Below are 22223 nucleotides of genomic sequence, written 5' to 3'. Positions count from 1 at the left end.
ACATATTCCAAAATGGATTTAGCATAACATTTTAAGATTAGTAAAGTTCAGAGGAGTGAAGCTATTTCTAGCAGTTGGAAATCTACTGGGTTCAGATGGTCTCTAAGAAAAAAAACTAGTTTAAGTTTATATATAAAATCAATCTAGAACCAAAAAGGCAGAAGGCTATATATATAGCCAAATTGCCTTAGTGTGATGAATGACCAAGGGATGCCCACAGATTAGGGTACAGATAGGGTCCTGTAAAACTGCATATAGAAAACTTAATTTGTGCCTTTTACAGAGGCACAAACACATGCTTGGTTTCACAGAAATTCTAACTCTGCAGGTTTTCATTCATCTCAGCAACTCATCAGGAACAGAGCTAGGATTTTGTCCAAGACATTTTTAGTAAAAGTTATGGATCACTGGCAATAAAAAAAATTCACGGAAGCCCTTGACCTGTCCCTGACTTTTACTAAAGATATCCATGACAAAAAGGGGAGCTGTGGAGTCCCCATACCGGCAGCTGGGCAGCTGCGGGGGCCCCAGCTCAGAGCTCCACAGTCCCCCTGCCACCACTGGTGGCTCAGAGCTCCCGGGGGCCCCACCGCCCATGCTACCCCCAGCACCTGCAGTGGCTCAGAGCTCCAAGGGGCCCCCTGGGGGTACCCAGCAGCTCCCGGCCACTGCAAGGACCCTGCAGCTCCCAGTCGCCACAGGCTGAAAATTGTAGCCTTAACCATGAACAATCAAAATACACAATGGACACTTACATTGTTTCAATGATGTTGCCAACCTTGTGCTGGTAAGCTCTGCGGTGCAAACAATTCCGTGTATGGAACATGTCATACAGATTTCCAACCTCCTGCAATAAAAGATGAAGTTACCTTTTATTTGTATATTGACTCAAGTGGATACTGCACTGAGGATTCAAAGAAAGTAACTGTCACAGTTCAGTTTCCACTGCACAACGGAATGGGTGATTTCACCATTCTGAAGTCAGGAGCAGCTTCTACACCTGGATTTGTAATAATGTGGGTACAGTCCCATTTTTACTGTGCTTTTACCACTTTAGCTTCTATAGTTGTGATGAAAGAGATCGTACAGTGACTGATCAACAAAGAGGTTGCATTTTGAAAATAATTTTGAAGGTATCAAATACTACATTCTAAACAATACAACAGAAAAGAGTGTTGAAAGCTATACTTGACAGATTTACGTCTGATGCTTTACAAAGTTATCAGCACCATAATCAATGGACAGTATGAATATGCAATAAGTGTGAAATCTCCCTGCTGGAAGTAGTTCATTGTGAGCAATGACATCTAAGCCCTACAGTAACTCCTCGCTTAACGTTGTAGTTCTGTTCCTGAAAAATGAAGCTTTAAGTGAAACAATGTTCAACAAATCCAATTTTCCCATAAGATTTAATGTAAATGCTGGGGATTAGGTTCCAAGGAAAAAAATTTTGGGGCAGACAAAAGGTATATACCGTACTTTACTGTGGTGGGGAGGTGCCCCTAGCTTACCCCTGGGGCTCAGGGCCGGGGGTGCAGGGTTTGGGAGGGAGTTAGGGTGCGGGAGGGCGCTCAGAGTCGGGGTGCGGGAGGAGGCTCAGGGCTGGGGCAGGCAGGAGGTGCAGAGCATTTACTTGTTTGGTGCAGGGGGTGTGCAGGTGGATCTGCGCAGCGTGGGACTGCCCCCATGGCTGCGATTCTGGGACCCGCGATTCTGGGAGCTCCCCACTCCCCCAGGCAAGGCCACCTGGAACGCAGGGGCTTTAGGGGCTGCAGGGCCCTGGGCTAAGGGGGCCCCGGGGCCCTGGCCTGCAGCTCTAAAGCCCCTTTTAGAATGCGGCCCTGCAAGCACGGGCCGGAGGACTCAGAAGGAGCAGGGGCAGCCAGGGACCAGAGAGAAGGAGCGCTTTCCCCTTCAAAGCATTGTTTCTCTACGGCCAGCTTTGAAGGGGAAAGCACCGGAGAGCATCTGCCATGCTGTTTTGGCAGCGGGTAAGTACAATGCTATCATGTGGATGTTGTGTTTGATGCATCATTGCCAGAGGTGCATGGCTTCCATGCATAGGGAATGTGATCATGCTCTCCCTTGTCTGCTTATGTAGAATATACTGGTGACATTGTCCGTGAGGATCTGTATTATTTTGTGTCAGATCAATGGCAGGAAGTATGAGCAGGCATTGCGACCAGCGCGAAGTTCCAGCAGACTGATATGAAGTTGGGACTCTGCTGTAGACCAACAGGCCTGTACAGAATGCATCTGTAGGTGTGTCCCCCCCAAGCCTAGGAGGGAAATGTCTGTAGTAATGGTAATGGCAGGCGGATTCTGTATGAAGGGCACTCCAGTGCAGATGTTGTCTGAGTTGGTCCATCAAAACCGGGAATCCTCAACCGCACTGGGCATGGTGAGGAGTTTGTGCGTGCTCTGTGCGTGCTCTGCCTGTGAGGGACATATTGTGTCCGTAGCCAGGCTTGAAGATAGTGCATGTATAACCTTGCGTGACAGATGACACAGGTGGTAGTAGCTATGTGGCCTAGAAGCTGTAGGCACGTCCTGGCAGAACCCTGCGGTCTGTTCTGTGCTGTTGAGACTAAGGTGGCTAGAGTCTGAAAGCATTTTATTGGAAGGAAAGAAGTTTCTTTGAGGGAGTGGAGGTCCGCCCCAATGAATTTGAGGTGCTGAAATGGTGTTGGGGGGACTTTTGAAAGTTTATTTGAAGACCCAAGGGGGTAAAGAGATGGATTGTAAGTTGGGTGTGGTGTGTATGGCTGTCTGCAGTGTTAGTGCTTTCAGCAGGCAGTTGTCCAAGTACGGGAATATCATTATGCCCTCTGTGCATAGGTGGACTGCTGCTACAATGGGTACTTTGGAAAATACTCTTGGCACAGTGGAAAGGCCAAAGGGTAGGACTTTGTACTGAAAATAGTCCTGTGCTATTATAGATCGCAGAAAATTCTGATGCAATGGGTGGGTGGATAGACGGATGGATGGATGGATAGATATGTGAAAATACATGTCCTAGAGGTCAAGGGCTGAGAAACAGCCCCCACTTCTAATGCTGGGATTATGGTGCTTAGCATGACCATTTTGAATGTTTGTATTTTTACAAATTTGTTGAGTCGCCTTAAGTCTAAAATAGGTCTCCAACCTCTTGTCTTTTTCTGCATGAGGCAATAGTGGGAATAGAATCCTTTCCCTCTGTACTCGGCTGGTATGGGTTCTACAGCTCCCAGCAATATAAGATGGTTCACCTCTTCGCGCAGTAGGTGTTCATGAGAGGGGTCCCTGAAGAGGGATGGGGAAAGGGGTGGGTAGGGTGCTTGGAGGTAAGGGGGATGGAGTAACCAGTTTTTGATTATTTCCAATACCCGTCTGTCCTTGGTGATGGAATTCCAAATGGGGTAAAATGGGATTAGGCGATCTCCAAAGATTTTGCCATTGGGAGATGGTGCCAGCATTGAGAGCTATGGGGTTCTCGAGCCCTCAACTTCAAATATGCTGTCTGGAGGTTGGCTGGGATGCAGTAGTCGAGAAGGCAGATTGCCTTCTCCTGGGCGTTTTCTGTCTGTGGCTCTGCTGGTCATAGAACCTGTTGCGCTGAGTGTATGAGAGGGTTCGGAATCGCTGCTGAGTTTGGTAATTGGTTGGTCATCTCTTCTTCCTAGGTGTGTGGATACCTAGGGATCATAAAGTGGCCCTGGAGTCTTACAGTGTGCATAATGGCTTGACGGTCTTGTCTGCAAAGAGCTTGGCACCTTCAAACAGTAAGTCCTCTACAATGGACTGTACTAGCTTTGGAAAGCCAGACAGGTGAAGCCAGGAAGCTCTCCTCATAATGACCGCTATGGCTATGGATCTTGCTGTGGAATCAGCAGAGTCAAGGGCAGTTTGAAGCACTGTTCCAGTGATGAGGTGACCCTCCATAATGGCTTTGTACTGTTCTCTTTTGTCTTCAGGAATACAGTTTGTAAATTCAGAAAGGCTGGCGTAATTATTGTGACCTTATTCTGCCAATAGGGCCTCATAATTGGCAATCTTCAATTGTAATGTTGCAGCCAAATATGCTTTGCAACCGAATAGATCAAGTCGTTTCCAGTCTTTATTGTATGCGGTATTCCTACAGTGTTGTTGCTTGCCCCTTTCATTTACTGCATCTATAACCAGCGAATTTGGTATTGGATGTGAGAAGAGAAATTCAGTGCCTTTGGCTAGTACATAATATTTCTTATCAGATCTTTTACAGGTAGGTGGAATCACTGCTGGGGGTTGCCAGAGTAATTTGACAGGATCCATAATCATCTCATTCACAGGGAGGGTGATTTTGGATGAAGTGGACGTATGTAGTATGTCCACTAACTTGTGGCACAATTCCTGGACCTCTTCCAGAGAAATGTCAAGGGAACCCGCTACTCTCTTGTAGAGATCTTGAAACTGCCTGAAATCCTCCGTTGTGGTAGGAGGCATAATTGTGTCACCCAGGGAAAAAGAGGAAAAATGATTGTCAACTATGACATCTGGGTCTGAAAATTCCTCCTATTCTTTGGCCCCCCGTTTGGGGACACTAGGAGGTGCATGTGAAGGCAGCACAGGTGGTTGGTGTGCACCAGTTGCGGGCAGAGTGTTGGGTATTCACTGTTGGTGGCATGGTGCCCAGGGTTGCCAGAATGGCCATTGTGGTTGGAATGGCATAGGAGGCATCCAAGACTGGCTGAACCAGGGTTTGTTTGCAAAGTTTGCAGAGAAGCCAGTGGCTGGTGGTGCCTGTGTGGCAGGACTAAATTACAGGAAATGAACGTTGAGGCAAGACTATCATATCCTCTTCTCCCTCATCCTCCCCACTATAGCAGTGTGCTGACAACTGTGGAGAGCTGGGCTGGGAAAGAGCCCTGTGTATCAAGATGCCATCAGTACTGAGGAGGGAGGACTGAGGTACTGATGAGACAAATAAGTCTCTGTGGTGCAGGAGTAGCTGTCATGAGTCCAGGTCGGTACCGGTGTGACGGGGAACACAGTACTGTATGCTGCATTGTACTCACGGGTGTCTGGCTGAAAATGCATAACGCTGACAGTAGGTGGCAGCATGAGCTCTGAAATGCTCAGTACCAAGGGTTTACTGGCTGCTGTAGGTGCCGAGACATGGGGTTTAACTTTCCCCTTTGCACCTGCAGCAGAGCTTGAGTGTTTAGGAGCACTATGCTTTTTGGCATCGTCGGTACCAGTGCTGGTGCTGTCGGTAATGGGAGTGCTTTGGGCATCCACGAATGTGTGGGCGCTGGGTTTTGGCACTAGGGAACTGGCTGAGGCTTTTGACGTTGGTAAGGAATTCATCATGTGGGCAAAGGTGGAGATGACTAAATTTGGGGAGGGAAGGGCTTGAACTACTAGATCTCTTCTCAGCCATGAACAATCAAAACTTGTTGAATCTAAGATTTCACTTTTAGAAACACAAGTTCTGCAGCACAAGTAGATTTCACAAGTTACACAGCTCGAGCATGGTAGAGTACATATGGTCCTGAGAATAACTAGTTGGAAGGAATTGCTGAGAGAGGTTGGAATCCTTGCTGGATACCTGAACCTAGAAAGTCAAGGAGCAATACCACCCCCTCGGACAAGGCATAATTTGGCAGGAAAGGGGATGTCTGTTTCCCAGCTACTCTGGTTCACAAAGCTGTGCTACTTCTAGCATTACTGGGAAAGAGACAAGAAAAGTAGCAACTGGTGGGTGGCTTCCAACCTACCTTCTATCTTCAAGACTAGCTGGCTATGATTTTAATCTCATCCAAAAGCCAACTCGCCAACTGCTTTCCCTGGTACTAGATATAAGGGTGACTGGCTGGCAGTGTGAGATGGGAAGACCACCCCAAGGGCTTCAGCTTCTCAGTCAGACCTCTTTAAAGTACGGCTTCTTATCCAGCCCTTCCCCCCATGAGAAGAGTGGCAGCGGGAACAGTTCCTACCCCTCTCACCTTGTGTTACTTTTGACAGCATCTCCTGGGGCAGCGACTACTTCCTCCCAGTTCCCATTCCTCCTAAGCACCCTACCTAAGACAGCAGTTTATCTATTTTTGGTCCATGACTCAATGCAGCCAAAAAATTCACACTGTGGCATCACTTTGTGTGTTTCCTCGGGGGGGGGGGGGCCTGCTTGGAGGCACCTCCCCCCGTCCCTGCATTGGGCTCAGCTCCAGGTCTGTGCATTCACTTTACTACAAAAAGTTCTGAAGGAAATGTTGGAAGCAACAAGAGAAAGGAGAGGGAATGAGCTGCTTCTTCAATTCCTTGCCCAGCTTCCTCAGGCTCCAATCGACCCAGAGATTTTTGTTGCTCTCTTTTCTCCACAAGTATGCTAGCAAACCCACCAGGCTCCCACATGCAACCCACTTCAGGGTTGCATTCCATTAGCTGAGTAGCACTGACCTCATATTCATTTGATTACAGGTTATGCTTTTCAATCTGCTGCTACAAGAGTATAATACTTCACAAGTTAACATCCTCCATTCTCCCCCAAGCAGTTTACCTTGTCACGGGTACAGATATGCTTCTTGTTTTTCACTTCACAGACCCGAGCGAATTTAAGGAAGCGCTTATAATCAAAATTATTCTGGATTCCTAAGTGATGGCAATCCCTAGAAGTATTCCAGAGAGAATGAGTTAAAAGCATTCAATAATGACATTTTACTTACAGTAAAAGGAGCAGCATTGGGCAATTTTTTTTGTTAGGATTATAATAAAACTGAAGTCCGGAAAATTTGTACCTGGCAAAGTAATCCCATTTGTCAACATCGATGCCATTTCTTTTGTTAGCCACTATCTCATAAAGGAAGCTTTTCTCTTCTGGTCGACCACGGTATGGCCACTGGAAAAGCAGAACAGCTTATTCATAACAGGTTAACTCATGGTCAGCAGCAATTTCAGAATGCGTTTATAGATGTCAGAAACACATTTTGATTTTGCACATGACAGTATGGATAAATACATCAAAACTACTGATTTAATGAACAAAATCTGACAAAAAGAAATAAAACTAACTTTCAGAAACCGAGCTTGTGACATCAGTATCTAGAGCTGGTGTTTAAGCAGCAAACTCCCCAAACAGGATTAAATGGGTAGAAGAGTGCTTAATTTGCAAGTTATACCGGAATTAAGGAAAATCTGCAGCTTTAAGCCACTTGATAGAAGTTTACAGTGATGACAGTTTGTGTCCCCGCTGGCTCTTCCAAGCTCTGACACAAGCTGCCAGTCATAAGAAGAGGAGAGAGATTCTCTCTGTACTGTTCGAATGCCAGGGATGACTATTTTGGAAAATTTGCACCCTTCAGTCTAGGGCCAGATGCACTTAAGAAGTCAGCCATTACCAAGCACTGGAAAAATAAAAAAAGTCAGAAAAAACTGTTACCCACCCTTTAGTAATTGTTGTTCTTCGAGATGTGTTGTTCATGTCCAATCCAAGCAGTTGTGTGCACGCTGCATGCATGCCAGCTGGAAGATTTTCCCCTAGCAGCGTCCGTAGAGTCGGCCTTCGCGCCCTATATAGGGGTCCGCCGACCCTCCACTCCCTCAGTTCCTTCTTGCTGGCACTCCAACAGAGGGGCAGGAGGATGGGTATTGGCATGGACATGAACAACACATCTCGAAGAACAAACAGTTACTAAAAGGTGGGTAACTGTTTTTTCTTCGAGTGGTTGTTCATGTCTATGCCAAGCAGGTGACTCACAAGCCTGAACCTAGGTGATGGGGTCGGAGTTCACTGCTGATTGGAGTACTGCACGACTGAAGGCTGCGTCATCTCTAGCCTGGTGCGTAATGGCATAGTGCAATGTAAACATGTGGATGGAGGACCACGTGGCAGCTCTACAAATTTCCTGAATCGGGATCTGGGCCAGGAACGCCGCGGAAGAGGCCTGCGCCCTTGTGGAGTGGGCCGTGATCGGAGGAGTAGGGATCTTAGCTTGATGACAACATTCCCGGATGCAGGCCGCGATCCATGCAGAGATCCGCTGACATGAAACCAGGAGCCCTTTCATCCTATCCGCCACCGCAATGAACAGCTGGGTCGATTTTCTGAACGACTTGGTCCATTCAATATAAAAGGCTAGGCCTTGCGGACATCCAGGGAATGCAGTCTCCGCTCCGTACCTGAAGAGTGTGGTTTTGGATAGAACACCGCGAGGAAGATCTCCTGCCCCATGTGGAACTGGGAGACAACTTTGGGGAGGAAAGCCGGGTGAGGCCTAAGTTGGACCTTGTCCTTATGGAAGATAGTGTACGGGGGCTTGGATGTCAGCACCCTGAGTTCCGAGACCCTCCTGGCCGAGGTGATAGCGACCAGGAAAGCGACCTTGTACGAGAGGTATAGTAGAGAGCACGACGCCAGAGGCTCAAAGGGAGCTCCTGTAAGGGCGGAGAGAACCAAATTGAGGTCTCAGGTCGGGCTGGTTGACGAAAGTGCAGAAACAGCTTGTCCACGCCCCTGAGGAAGCGACTAACCAGATGGTTCGTGAAGACCGAGGAACCCTGCTCCCCCAGATGGAATGCTGAGATGGCCGCTAAGTGAACTTGAACTGACGAGAGGGAAAGCCCCAGCTGTCTCAGGTGGAGCAAATAGTCCAGGATAATGGGAATCGGGGCCCGCAATGGCTCCTGCCTCCACTGAGCAGCCCAGATGGAGAAGCATTTCCATTTGGCTAGGTAGGTGGCCCTGGTCGACGGTTTCCTGCTACCGAGCAGCACGTGCCTGAACTGTTAAGAGCATTGCATCTCCACTGGGTTCAGCCATGAAGCATCCAGGCTGTGAGGTGGAGTGATTCCAGGTTCGGGTGGCGAAGGCAGCCCTGGTCCTGCATATCAGGTCCAGGAGCAGGGGCAGCATTAGGGGCGCTCGAGTGGACATATGCAGGAGCGACATGTACCAGTGTTGGCGCGGCCACGTCGGCGCGATCAGGATTACGCGGGCGCGTCCCCTGCGGATCTTGAGGATCACTCTGTGAACCATGGGGATCGGGGGAAAGGCATACAGCAGGCCGTCCCTCCAGGATAGGAGGAAGGCGTCCGACAGAGACCCCAGACTGCAGCCCAGGAGGGAGTAGAAACGGACACTTCTTGTTCTCCCTTGAAGCGAACAGGTCTATCTGGGGATAACCCCAGAGGCGAAAGACTGAGCACACTACATCCCGGCGAAGGGACCACTTGTGACCCCAGAAAGAGCGGCTGAGGGCATCCTCCAGGCCGTTCTGTTCCCCCAGGAGGTAGGATGCTGTCAGGTGAATAGCCTTCTGCACGCAAAAGTCCCACAACGTGAGGGCTTCCGTGAACAGGGGAGAGGAGCGTGCACCCCCGTTTGTTGATACAGAACATCGTTGATGTGTTGTCTGTGAGGACTGAGACACATCTGCCTGCCAGGTGGGGTTGGAAGGTGAGGCAAGACAGGTGCACTGCTCTCAGCTCCCTGATGTTGATGTGCAACTCAAGGTCTTCTGGCGACCACAAACCTTGGGTCCTGAGGTCCCCCAGGTGCGCCCCCTACCCCCGATCCGAGGCGTCCGTTACCAGGGAGAGGGAGGGCTGACAAAGGGAACTCCCACGCACACTTCTTGCGGGTCGAGCCACCACCGAAGAGAGCTCAGCACCAAACGGGGAAGTGTCACCACTGAATCCAGGGCGTCCAGGTATACAGTCGCCAACCAAGACTGGAGGGGATGCAGCCTGAGCCTGGCATGGCTTACCACATAGGTACACGCCGCCATGTGGCCCAACAGCTTGAGGCAGTTTCTTGCTGCGGTGGTCGGGGCGAGTTGAAGACCGAGAATGATTTTGGACATGGACCGGAACCTGGACTCCAGAAGGTATGCTCTGGCGTGGGTCGAGTTCAGGACCGCCCCGATAAATTCTATCCTTTGAGTAGGGGACAGGGTGGACTTGGCCTCCTTCAAGAGGAGGCCAAGCTCGAGGAAAGTCCGCCTGATGAACAGCACCTGAGCCTCCACCTGTGCCCTGGTATGGCCTGAGAGGGAAATCAGCCCCCCCCCCCCCCCCAAGCACAAATCAAAGATATACTGCCTGTAAATCATAAGTATAGGCCCTGGGCCTTAAGATTACTAACGCTATAGGAAATAAGTTGCTATATTAACCAACTGCGGAACTGAACTCCCAGAAGGCAGTTTCATTATACAGAAACCATGATCATGCTGCTAGCAAACAGGGGAAAACTCAAAAAAAGTTCCCTAATAACCAGCTCATCACTGCCCTAAAGTAACATATTAATAAGCTTGTGTTAGCATAAATAACTCAGTATCAGCGTAGAAACAGCTGGCCGGAATTGGGAACTGGACACCAGACACTGAATCCCAGAGGGCCACGCAAAGCTTGTCAGCCTGACCGCAAGTAGGGGTAACTGAACTGTCAGGGTCTTCTGGCAATCATGTAGACATTTATAAGGAAGTGAAAAGATAAGGATTGCAATTTTACATATGTTATGACATATAAGGACAATATTAATTGTGTTTTGCAGTATATGCCATGTAATAGCTAAATAAGGTCGTGATTTATGTGTAAGCAAGATATAATAATTTGCGGTTTTAAGCTTTATAAGCGCTGGCGAAAATCAGTACAGGAAAGCAACTTAACCCTTGCTAGGAAATACGCTGACTCTCCGTGTGTGCACACATGTATTAATGATATATCAATAAAAGGAGCCTCAGGCTGTCTGATCAATTGACCAAGTGGTGGTCTTTTCCCCAACAGGCCCTTTATGAGCCAATCATCCAGCTAGGGAAATACCTGAATGCCCTGCTTGCGCAGGAAGGCTGCCACATCTGCCATGCACTTCGTGAAAACCCTTGGGGCTGCTGACAGGCCGAACGGCAGCACTGTGAACTGCAGACGGGCATCGGCCACGATGAACCTGAGGTAATGCCGGTGCCAGGGGATTATGGTAATATGGAAATATGCGTCTGTTTTTGGGTCTGTTTTGGGACCGGCTCTGTTCAATATCTTCATCAACGATTTAGATGTTGGCACAGAAAGTACGCTTATTAAGTTTGCAGACGATACCAAACTGGGAGGGATTGCAACTGCTTTGGAGGACAGGGTCAAAATTCAAAATGATCTGGACAAATTGGTGAAATGGTCTGAGGTAAACAGGATGAAGTTCAATAAAGATAAATGCAAAGTGCTCCACTTAGGAAGAAACAATCAGTTTCACACATACAGAATGGGAAGAGACTGTCTAGGAAGGAGTATGGCAGAAAGAGATCTAGGGGTCATAGTGGACCACAAGCTTAATATGAGTCAACAGTGTGATACTGTTGCAAAAAAAGCAAACGTGATTCTGGGATGCATTAACAGGTGTGTTGCAAACAAGACACGAGAAGTCATTCTTCCGCTTTACTCTGCGCTGGTTAGGCCTCAACTGGAGTATTGTGTCCAGTTCTGGGCACCGCATTTCAAGAAAGATGTGGAGAAATTGGAGAGGGTCCAGAGAAGAGCAACAAGAATGATTAAAGGTCTTGAGAACATGACCTATGAAGGAAGGCTGAAGGAATTGGGTTTGTTTAGTTTGGAAAAGAGAAGACTGAGAGGGGACATGATAGCAGTTTTCAGGTATCTAAAAGGGTGTCATCAGGAGGAGGGAGAAAACTTGTTCACCTTAGCCTCCAATGATAGAACAAGAAGCAATGGGCTTAAACTGCAGCAAGGGAGATTTAGGTTGGACATTAGGAAAAAGTTCCTAACTGTCAGGGTAGTTAAACACTGGAATAGATTGTCTAGGGAAGTTGTGGAATCTCCATCTCTGGAGATATTTAAGAGTAGATTAGATAAATGTCTATTAGGGATGGTCTAGACAGTATTTGATTCTGCCATGAGGGCAGGGGACTGGACTCGATGACCTCTCGAGGTCCCTTCCAGTCCTAGAGTCTATGAGTCCTTTAAGTCGAGCGCGGAATACCAATCTCCTGGATCCAAGGAGGGAATGATCAAGGACAGGGAGACCAAGCGGAACTTGAGCTTCTTTACAAATTTGTTCAGACACCGCAAGTCCAGGATGGGTCTGAGGCCCTCTTTCGCTTTCGGTATTAGGAAATACTGGGAGAAGAAGCCCCTGCCCCTGAGCTCCTGATGAACTTCCTCCACTGCCCCTGCTGCGAGGAGGGCCTGCACTTCCTGAATTAGAAGTTGCTCATGAGAGGGGTCCCTGAAGAGGGACGGAGAGGGGGGCTGGTGGGGCGGGAGGGAGGAGAACTGGATAGAATATCCCCTCTCCACAGTGCGAAGCACCCAACTGTCTGACGTGATTCCGGACCAGGCATGATAGAAGGGGGACAGACGTGACCCAAAGATAGGGATAGAAGGATCCAGAGTCCTGATTGGTAGGTTGTCCTCGACCGTACTATCAAATAGGCGGCCTGGGCCTCGATGGCGGTCTCGCCTGGCCGGATGACTGGCCAGAGGGCTGACATTGGTGCCGCCTCCTGCCGTTCCTACCACGCCTGCGCCCAACATCCGGGTGATTCTGAGGTTGGCAGGGGCATGGGGCCGTCTGCGGCCTAAACTGCCTGTGCTGGGTTACTGGAATATGCAGGCCCAGCGAGCGAAGAGTAGCCATCGAGTCCTTTAGGCTATGCAGACGCTTGTCAGTTTTGTCCGAAAACAACATCTGCCCTTCAAAGGGGAAGTCCTGGATGGTCTGTTGGACCTCATGGGAAAGGCCTGAGACCTGAAGCCAGGCTCCCCATCTCATGACCAGGCCCGTTACCAGCGAGCGTGAGGCTGAGTCTGCCGCGTCCAGGGATGCTTGGAGGGAAGCTCGGGATATGAATTTTACCTCTTCCACCAGGGCCAAAAATTCCATCTGCGAATCCTGGAGAAGGAGTTCGGCAAACTTGGACAGGGCCGAGCACGTATTCTGTCCGTACCAGCTTACAATGGCCTGTTGATTGGCTATACGTAATTGTAGGGCCCCTGTGGAATACACTTTTCTGCCAAACAGGACCAACTTTTTGGCCTCTCTGTTCTTTGGCGTCAACCCTAGAAACCCTTGACGCTCCCTCTGGTTGGCCGCATCCACCACCAGGGAGTCCAGGGAAGGGTGGGCGTACAGGTGTTCATGGCCCTTGGAGGGTACAAAGTAACAACTCTCTATCTTTTCGGCGGTGGGGGCCAATGAAGCTGGTGTCTGCCATAAAGTGCGGGACATGTCCGCCATTGTCTTGATCAACAATAGGGCTACCCTGGATGGGCCCGAGGGGTCCAGGATATCCACTACTGGATCCACGTCCACCTCAATTTCCTCCGCCTGGATCGCCAAGCTCTGAGCTGCCCGCCGGAGCAACTGCTGGAGCATCCGATTGTCCTCCAGGTGCCGCAGCCGTGCCCGAGACCGCCTCGTCTGGGGAGGAGAAGGAGGAGGAGTAGATCACTTGTAGCAGACCCTCCTCCGGCCCACCCACCCCTTCAGGGGCCTGCGGCACACGGCACTGTGGTTGGGGGCCGGTGCCAGTTCCAGATGCAGCACCGCGGCCGGTACCGGCGTCGACAGAGAGCAGTTTAGTGTGTCGGGCAGTACCTGCGGAGCCCGGACCATGGTCACCGCCAGTGCCGCTGCCTGGCTAGGGGGTGCTGAACTTCGATGCGGCACATCCCTGCCAGGCGACGGTGCCGGTAGAGGAGGCAACTGCGCTGGGGCCACCGACGCCAAGGAGACCGAAGCAGACCTGGAGTGAGGGCCAAATGCCTGACCCGCTGACTGGTGGTAGGCCCAAGGGGTCAAGAACGACCTCTGAGAGGGCAGTTGCCACTGCTGTTGCCACTGTGGTGGGTACAGTTGGTGGCTCGCCCGCGAAGCTGACCTCCTGCTCCGTGATCTGCTGGAGCAGTAGGAGTCCGCCTCTGAGTCTGAGGTCTCCAAGTAGGAAGACCTGGAGGGAGCGGTACTCACTGTCGCCGGAGAGCGGTGCCGCAGGGGCGGGGAACTCTCCCTCTGCCCTGGTGCCACCCGGGTGGCACGGGGCGGGGAGTGAGGCAACATCATGGCCGCCTTGCCCCGTGATTGTACTGGGGGACGGGCCATGGTCGGTGGCTCCCTGCCACGGTGCGGGGATGCCGGTACTGGGAGTCTCAGCAGTCGGAGTCCGCCTCGAAGGTCTCTGGCGTCGAAGGAAGATGCATGTCTCCGCTGAGGTCCAGGGATCTTGGCCGGTCCGGACTCGACCGCCCTCTCTCCGGTGTGGGAATCGACGGAGCAGCAGGAGGCTGTGGCCCAGCCTGTCCATTTGTACTGGTGGACGACGTCGGCCTCTTGAGGTCTTGGCAGGGTAATCATTCCCTGACAGGCCTCTTCTTTTTTGCGGGCACTGGAGAGGGTGAGCAGTGCCGCATGGAGGCTGACTTCCTATGACCCAACTCCCTCCGGTGCTGGGGTTTAGAGACTTTGGGCTGGGCCTCAAGTCCTGATGTCGGTGCTGGGGCGCTATGCACCGAAGATGATGTGCTGGGCGCCAGATCAGCTGGCTCTGGGTTGCAGGGTGACTGCAAGGCTGCCTCCATCAGGAGAACTCTAAGTCTCTGCTCTCTGTCCTTAAGAGTCCTGGGACGGAAGCCCCTGTAGATACTGCACCAGTCTCTGGTGGCTCTCTCCGAGATACCTCAAGCAAGCAGAGTGCGGGTCACTCTGGCATAAACTTTCCGCAGTCCTTGCAGAGTTTAAACCCCAGGGACCCGGGCATGCCCCAGCGGGGTGACAACTACGTTGGGGGGAGCCCCCCCCCTCAACAACTAACAACTATGTACAACTGATCCAAACTAAGACTAAACTATATACACTAACAACGAGACACTGCTAAACTTGCTATCAGCTAGCAAGGTTCCAGCTAGCCATCACCAGTGGTAAGAAGAAACTGAGGGGGTGGAGGGTCGGCGGTTCCCTATATAGGGCGCTGCAGCGGCACCACTCCAGGGGGCGCCAAGGCTGACCCTACGTACGCTGCTAGGGGAAAATCTTCCAGCTGGCATGCACGCGGCGCACACACACCTGCTTGAAATGGACATGAACAACCACTCGAAGAAGAATGACAGTTATTGTAAGATGCATGGTTCACGTGTATTAGTATTTCTTGTGAGTTTAACCACGTACTATCCTTCATGGCAACTTTAAAATTCCATAAAAAAAGATACTGCAAAAAAAAGGAAATGCAACTAACAAATGTTTTGCTTTTATGTTATCTATTTTATCAGTCTGTTTTTTCTATTTAGAACACAAGCTCTGTGGGGCAGGCACCAGTGTCTGTATACTGCCTAGTACCAAGGGGATCCTGATCTTGATGGTAGCCGCTAAGAATTACTGTAATACAAATAAATTATCTGTAAACACCAATGTTTGTCAAGACAAAGCTGAATCTTTGAATTCTATTTTGTATCAAGCTGTCAAGATAGAGGCTTTCCATTTATCGTATATGTTTTTTGTGTAAGCCTTTGTAATTTGCTGCAGTGACTGGAATCTCCCCTACTAGAACAGTTTCCCTTTAGAGGAACAGTCTGGTCATCAGAGAAGCATGCTGCCAGGATGTCTAGATTCTAGTTTCAGCTCTGCCAGTGACTGAATGTATAACTTTGGGCAAGTCACTCAACATCTGTACTTCTGTTTCTTCATCTGCATAACGGGATAAGACGTGGCTGTTTCGCTGGGTTATGAAGATTAATAATTGTAAACTCTCCTTCCCTGCCTCATTTGATCACATCACTCCCTTCTTTGAATCCCTCCACTGGCTCCCCAATCACCATTTCATCAAGTTTCCTTTTGGTCACCACCTTCAATACTGTACATAATTCTGTCCCTTGCTCTGATCAAGTGTCATCTGCTTCAGTACTTCCAGCCTTGTTCACCTGTTTGTCAGCCTCTTGCTGAATCACCTGCTTGTGGCTCCCTATGCATGATAGAACTCCAAGCTCATCAAGGTCCTTACCTTGTCCACATGTAAGTTCCCATTAAAGACCCAATTCAACAAAGTTGTTTACCATAAACAAGTTGACTTTTGTACAAAAACTGCCTCATTTCCTTTCCCTGTAGTTGTCTACTTATCAATCTGGCCTTAGGTTTTGAGCTTCTTGGAGGAGGGACTGTACTTCTTGAAGGTTTGAGTGCCTAGCATATCAGTGAATCCACCAACTGCTAACAATGCACTCTGCACTTTGAGATGCTTGGATGGAACATGCTGAAAGTAACGTTATGACAACTTTTCACACTGACCTCTTAACTTTAGTGTCTGAAAGCGTCCCAGAAACTACACAGATAAAGCTTAAAACGAGAATAGCAGCAAAAATGATATTTTTATTTCACTTAAATTTAAGAGCATTTAAAATAACTTCTACAGAAGCAGAGAACTGACTTACCAAACCCCGACATGGGGTTGTATCTAGGGGTCCTCCTATTTGTTCTTTGATGAAGTCCATATCTTCTTTCAGGACAAAACCATAATCTTCCATGACTTTTTCTAGCCCATTGGAAGTAATCAGGTGTTCAAACATCTGAACAGAAGCAGTTTCATGCTGCAGAAAGTATGTATAAATGTTACTTTATCAAAACACACAAGCTGCTATCAGACTTAGCCAAAGTCAAATGTCTGAGCTGGGAAGAGACTAACTTCAAGTACCTGTTCTAGCCACTGGACCAAGCTGTCTTCGGGAAATGCAAAAAGTTAAGGTTCTCATACTAATGTCAATTTGTCCATAGTGCATGTATGTCGAATTTTGACTATTGGACTGTTAAGCGTGTATTTTCATATCCAGGAGGTTCAATCCTGGGAAAGTTAATATACTAAGAAAAGTAATTTTGATATTGACCATCTTCATTTTCCGTTAGGTTAATTTTCCATTTCTCACGTATTAGCACAATGAGGGTTGCAGAGAATATAGGGAAACATTTTTGTTACATTTAAAAAAAATTCCAAACAGTACTAGAAAACCTTTCAATTTTAAAAAATTAAAATCTAAATTTTGAACATACTTTTACCTTTTTATATTAGATTTCTGTTTTAATTACTCTGTCTACAGTTAATATTTTATGCCTATAAAATCTGAGTTGTGGGCAAAGCTACCCCGTATACATTAAGGGCCTATGCCAACTTCGTTTTTACCCCCAATGTTGTTCTTGTCCCAGGCTCACATGAAGAAAGAATGGCCAGGAGTATGTGCAAAGAAAAGGAAAATTCCTTCTGCTCCTCCCCAGCTTGGATATAATTAGATAGAATAAAAAGAACAAAGGGTATCACCATGATTGGAAGAGAGAAAGCTTTTTTGAAATTTAATCACGGTAAATATGCTTGTCTCTCAGATTAGAACACCATTGTCTGCTCACAAAACAGGCACTATTGACTGCTCATATATTTAAAAGTGAATTACCTTTTCCTTTCAAAAAATATTTAAGTGCCATATTTCACTTGCATATTGTTCTCGATGTACAATACTTGCCTTCCATTTCAGACCTGGGCGAGCAAGTGGAATAAATCTTCCATCAAACATGTGTGAAAATGGTCCATGACCTGAAAAATAAGAGTGTACAGGCTTAATCTGAAACGTTTGTCAGCAAAAATGTAAGTAGGAACTGTGTGAATTTGCATTCTCTCATTTCATTTTACTGTTTTTTCACAGAATGGGAGAATAAGATTCAAATGCAGTAAGTACACTAGACAAATGCAGACATTGGAGTAAGAATGGATACAGCAACTTTACAGGGACTGTTCTTCAAATAGGAGATTAAACTAGAGGTCCTTCTGTCCATCTTCATCCTCTCTCCCTTCTGTCCAAGTGGAAATTAAAGATCTTAGTACACTTTCCAAGAAGCATCAGGAAAACTGCAGTGTTCTGGCTAATCACTGCTTCAGCTCAATAAACCCAGATCTAACATCCAGTGTTGCATATGAGCTCCAGTACTGCTGAGCACACGAGATGCTCTGTGTCAGCAGTGTAGTGGATGAGCAGCGTAAAATTTAATGATGTATTAAACATCTGGAAAGCAATTAATAGTCTATTACTTTAACACTTTCACTTTGAAATGTTACTAGATAAGGCAGAAGAGATATAGAATGTTGTAGCTATGTTGACCGCAGAATATTAAGACAGACAAGGTGGGTGAGGTAATATCTTTTATTGGATCAACTTCTGTTGGTGAGAGAGACAAGCTTTTGAGCTTACACTTAGCTCTTCTTCAGGTCACTTCAGAGCTCTGTGTAAGCTCAAAAGTTTGTCTCGCTTATCAACAGAAGTTGATCAAATAAAAGATATTACCTCACCCACCATGTCTCTTGGAAGGGACAGAGACATTCAAACCATTCAGGGAAGAATCACACATACCAAATTTCAATAATAATTTGAAGGGGTGGGCAGTGACCCAGTGTGACATACCAGGGTACAATTCAAACCAGTGGGGAGCTGTGTCACCTCTGCCCTGCAATGCTGGGTGCCTTACAATACCTTACTGGTAGTAACTCCCACCTAGACAACTCACAAACAGCCTTCCAGAAACACCCTCAGTGTCTGTGTGTAACTTCAGCTTGCCAGCTACACCCTGGCTCTCACCAGCTTTGTTTATACTGCACGGTGACCCCAACACACTCTCAGCCCCAGATTTTTACCCAGACATGTATGGTTGTACTGCCCAGCCCTCTCCCGGACAGTACAAATACATTAAGTTTGTTACTCTTTTAAGGGAGTAATATGCCAGTTTGTTTATTTAAATAGAGTTACCCAGACACTTCAACTTAAATAGTGTGATTAGCTAAAACAATAAAAAAAGTTTATTAACTACAAAGAGAGATTTTAAGAGAGTACAAGTAATAAGACATAGAAGTCAGAAATGGTTACAAGAAAAATAAAGACAAAATGCTTACTAGTGCCTAACAAACTATATTAGATTCAAGCAAAACTTCTCACCACATGTTCCAGCAAGGTTACTGACCAAACTCTTCAGGTCAGGACCTCTCCCCTTCCCTGCCCTGAGTCCATGGCTGTTTTCCTTTGTCTTCTTAGGTGTGATGCAAGAGACAGACAGAGGGAGGCTGTCTTGGGGTGTTTGCCCTGGCTTTTCATAGTTCCAATTACCATCTTGAAAAACATTTCCAGCTGAGAACCAAGATACAAAATGTCTATATGCAATGATGTTACCTGCTCCTTTTTTTCCCCACCTATTTGAGCTTTCTTTGTTTTCCCTTCCTGCTTGGAGTCTCTGTTTACTGCTTAAAAGCAAATTAAGGCAAGCACATATTCCTTTGTTTAGGACAGACCTATTTGCCAACTTCTGCTTGGGAAGGGCTGTGGGGTTTGGAACATGTCTTATCATCATACAGGTGAATCTTGTAACTTCATATACAGCACTGCCACACATTTTCTCAGGACAATATTGAGAAGCAAATTATGAGTTTTTAAATCATACCCACATACCTTGTGGGAAGATTATTACAATAGCATGTAGGGAGTGAATACATGGGTGCATTTCGTCACATCTAGCAATCACTTAAGCTACCAAACAATTGTTCTAAAGAGATGCTTACCCAAATCGTGACAAAGTCCAGCAATCTGAACGCAGAGAATATCTCGCTGGTTTATTTCCAACTCTGGCTGTCTTTCGTGTAATGCCCGGACCAGACATCCTGCCAGATAGCCTACCCTGTTCCAGGCAGAAAATATGAGATAAAGTTAATAATTTGAGGTTTAGTAAACAAACAAGAGAAATTGCCAATTCAACTCTGCCTTGGCTGTTGTAAATCATAGCTCTAGTGCAGTAGAGAGCAGCAACAGATGCCCAAAACCTAAACTTCAGTCCTGTTATGGAAGCTAGCTATTTTCTTTTTTAAAACCTACAACAGGGAAAAAAATATTTGAAGGAAACAAGCAACAGATTTCACATCAAGGAGTCCTGACCTCAAGAATTCCATCTCAACGTCATAAGAATACCCTTTGATTACAGCTTTCTCCCCTCCTTCCCACATTAGTCAGTCAAAATTTCTGCTACCAAAGTCATCATCTTCTTGTAACTCCAATTCAAACCCTTTCAGTGGCTTCCTTCATCTACCACAAAGTCAAAGTCCTTATCCTCATTTTCAAGTCCCTGCACAAGCTTGCTCCTGCTTGGATGGCTGCCCTTATTTCCTTCAACTTCTCCAACCTCCAGAGAGACACTGGAATTGTTTACACTAGTCCATCCAATCCAGTACCCTGACAATGGCCAGTAACCAGATGCCTTAGAGGATGCAAATAAATAAATAAATAAATCACTGAACAACTAGGGAATAACCTGATTATGGAAGTTCCTTTCTAACGCAATTAGTTATTGATTGGCTTATGCCCTGGAGCATGAGCTTTTATCCCTTATTTTGAATCCTATTTTATGCAACTGTAGACATTCTCATTATCCACAGGAATACCTAACCATTTTTTAATTCTTCTGACCTCTTGGCCCTAATTATATATTGCGGCAATGAATTTCATAGGTTTATTATTCATTATAAAATAATATTTCTTTTTATTAACTTTACATTTGTCATTCAATCTCACTGAATGACCTCTTATTCTTGTTATGAAAAAAGGGAAGGATTAATGCATGATCTACCTTCTCTACGGGTTTGGCTACACTTGCAGCTGTACAGCACTGGGAGTTAGAGCTGCCTTCATACAGCTGTGCAGGGAAAGCACTGCAGTGTGGCCACACTGACAGCTACCAGCGCTGCAGTGTGGCCACGTTTGCAGCATTTGCAGCGACGTTGGGAGTGGTGCATTATGGGCAGCTATCCCAGCGTTCAAGTGGCTGCAACGTGCTTTTCAAAAGAGGGGGGTGGGGTGGAGTGTGACAGGGAAGGTAGAGGAGAGAGAGAGAGAGAGGGGATTTTTGGAGCTGACTCTGTGTCAGCTCCTTGCCTTGCAAGTTCTAAGGACTTGAAGATACACAGCACCAACCTTCAATCGTTTTAAAAGTTTCAACCCCTTCCCCCACCTCTCTCTCATTCACTAAATGCAAATAGCCTTCAGACCAGAAAAGCAGCTGCTCCAAAACGGACGCCCTGTCCCCCCCTCCGGGCTGCTTCTCTCCTCAAGCAAACACTAGCTGTGGACATTCATCCCCCTCTGCTCGAGCAAACAGTAGCTGTGTTCGTTTTTTAGATAAGCAGCTCCGGGAACCCCGAGTTCACAACAAAACAAAGTGAGGCATCACAACAAAACAAAGAGTGTTATCTTTACTTAAAAAGCATTATGGGAAGGTTCCGGAGGTCAGTTACAGTGTAGTAAGATTAATCACTGTTTACCCTGGCACTCCAGCGCTGCAGCACCAGTACTGTTCTCTTTATTCCTCTCGTCCACGTGGAGTACAACCAGCGCTGTAGCCAGGGAGATACAGCGCTGTATGTGCCTTGCCAGCGTGGATGGGGAGTAAGTTACAGTGCTGTAAAGCCACCACCAGCGCTGTAACTCTCAAGTGTAGCCAAGCCCTACATATTATTACCTCTATCATATCCTCTCATCTCTAAACCGAGAAGTACCACCATCTTTTCACTCTCAGACAAAAGTTTCTCAAAGCCTAGTAATTTTTTTTTGCTCATCTCTAGAAACAAACCTCAAGTAACAATTCAGATAGTGTATCCTCATTGTCTAAAATGCTAGTTTTAAGTTCCAACTAGACACAATACACCAGACCAGCCTTACAGTCGCTCCAGATTGGTGGAAAGGAAGATAACCTTGGCAGAGAAATCAAAATGGAGGAGATTTATATGCACAAGAATATTGCCTTACCCCAAGGAGTGTTCAAAGCGGTTGTGCGATGCTCCTGGGAAAACATAGTAAGTACCTCCCAGCTGTTTTATATATCGCAGGCGTTGAAACTGAGGTGTGTCAATGATTCGAACGAGGAGAGGATGTATTTCAATATGGCCGTGAATAGGATCATTAAAAACCTAGAAAATTTCAAACACCATTGAAACTAAGGTTTAAAAATATGACCTACAAAAAAAGGAATGGGCTTGCCTCTCTGTGATAAAGGAAGTCTGAAAAGTTGTCAATACATTTTTTTTTTAAACATTAAAATTCAGTTCTTGTCTATCCTGGAAAATGCCATAGTACTGGAGAATAGTGAAGTTAGGACATTAAAAGAGTTACAGCTAAATAACAGAGGGTAAGGGATTTCTAGCCAGCCAGTTTAAAACCTCGTCGACTCCTATTTAATTCAAATTCCTAACACATGGGAAAAA

At 47.1% G+C, this 22223-nt stretch overlaps 1 protein-coding gene across 3 annotated transcripts in view; it reads right to left on the bottom strand.

The window, feature by feature from the left end:
* The window catches only part of SAMHD1 (SAM and HD domain containing deoxynucleoside triphosphate triphosphohydrolase 1), an 89652-nt gene that overhangs the window by 34984 nt on the left and 32445 nt on the right, over window positions 1-22223 (bottom strand). For all 3 annotated transcript variants that reach the window (XM_050918613.1, XM_050918611.1, XM_050918612.1), the window contains 7 exons: window positions 21769-21929; window positions 19536-19651; window positions 17458-17528; window positions 16381-16536; window positions 6753-6853; window positions 6515-6623; window positions 756-847 (listed from right to left, as the gene is read on the bottom strand). In XM_050918613.1, coding sequence (XP_050774570.1) covers window positions 756-847; window positions 6515-6623; window positions 6753-6853; window positions 16381-16536; window positions 17458-17528; window positions 19536-19651; window positions 21769-21929 — 806 coding nt within the window. The remainder of the gene's footprint in view (window positions 1-755; window positions 848-6514; window positions 6624-6752; window positions 6854-16380; window positions 16537-17457; window positions 17529-19535; window positions 19652-21768; window positions 21930-22223) is intronic.

This window comes from Gopherus flavomarginatus, chromosome 11 (assembly GCF_025201925.1).
Source record: "Gopherus flavomarginatus isolate rGopFla2 chromosome 11, rGopFla2.mat.asm, whole genome shotgun sequence".
NCBI classification, from domain to species: domain Eukaryota; kingdom Metazoa; phylum Chordata; order Testudines; family Testudinidae; genus Gopherus; species Gopherus flavomarginatus.
This window is presented reverse-complemented; position numbering and strand designations above follow the sequence as displayed.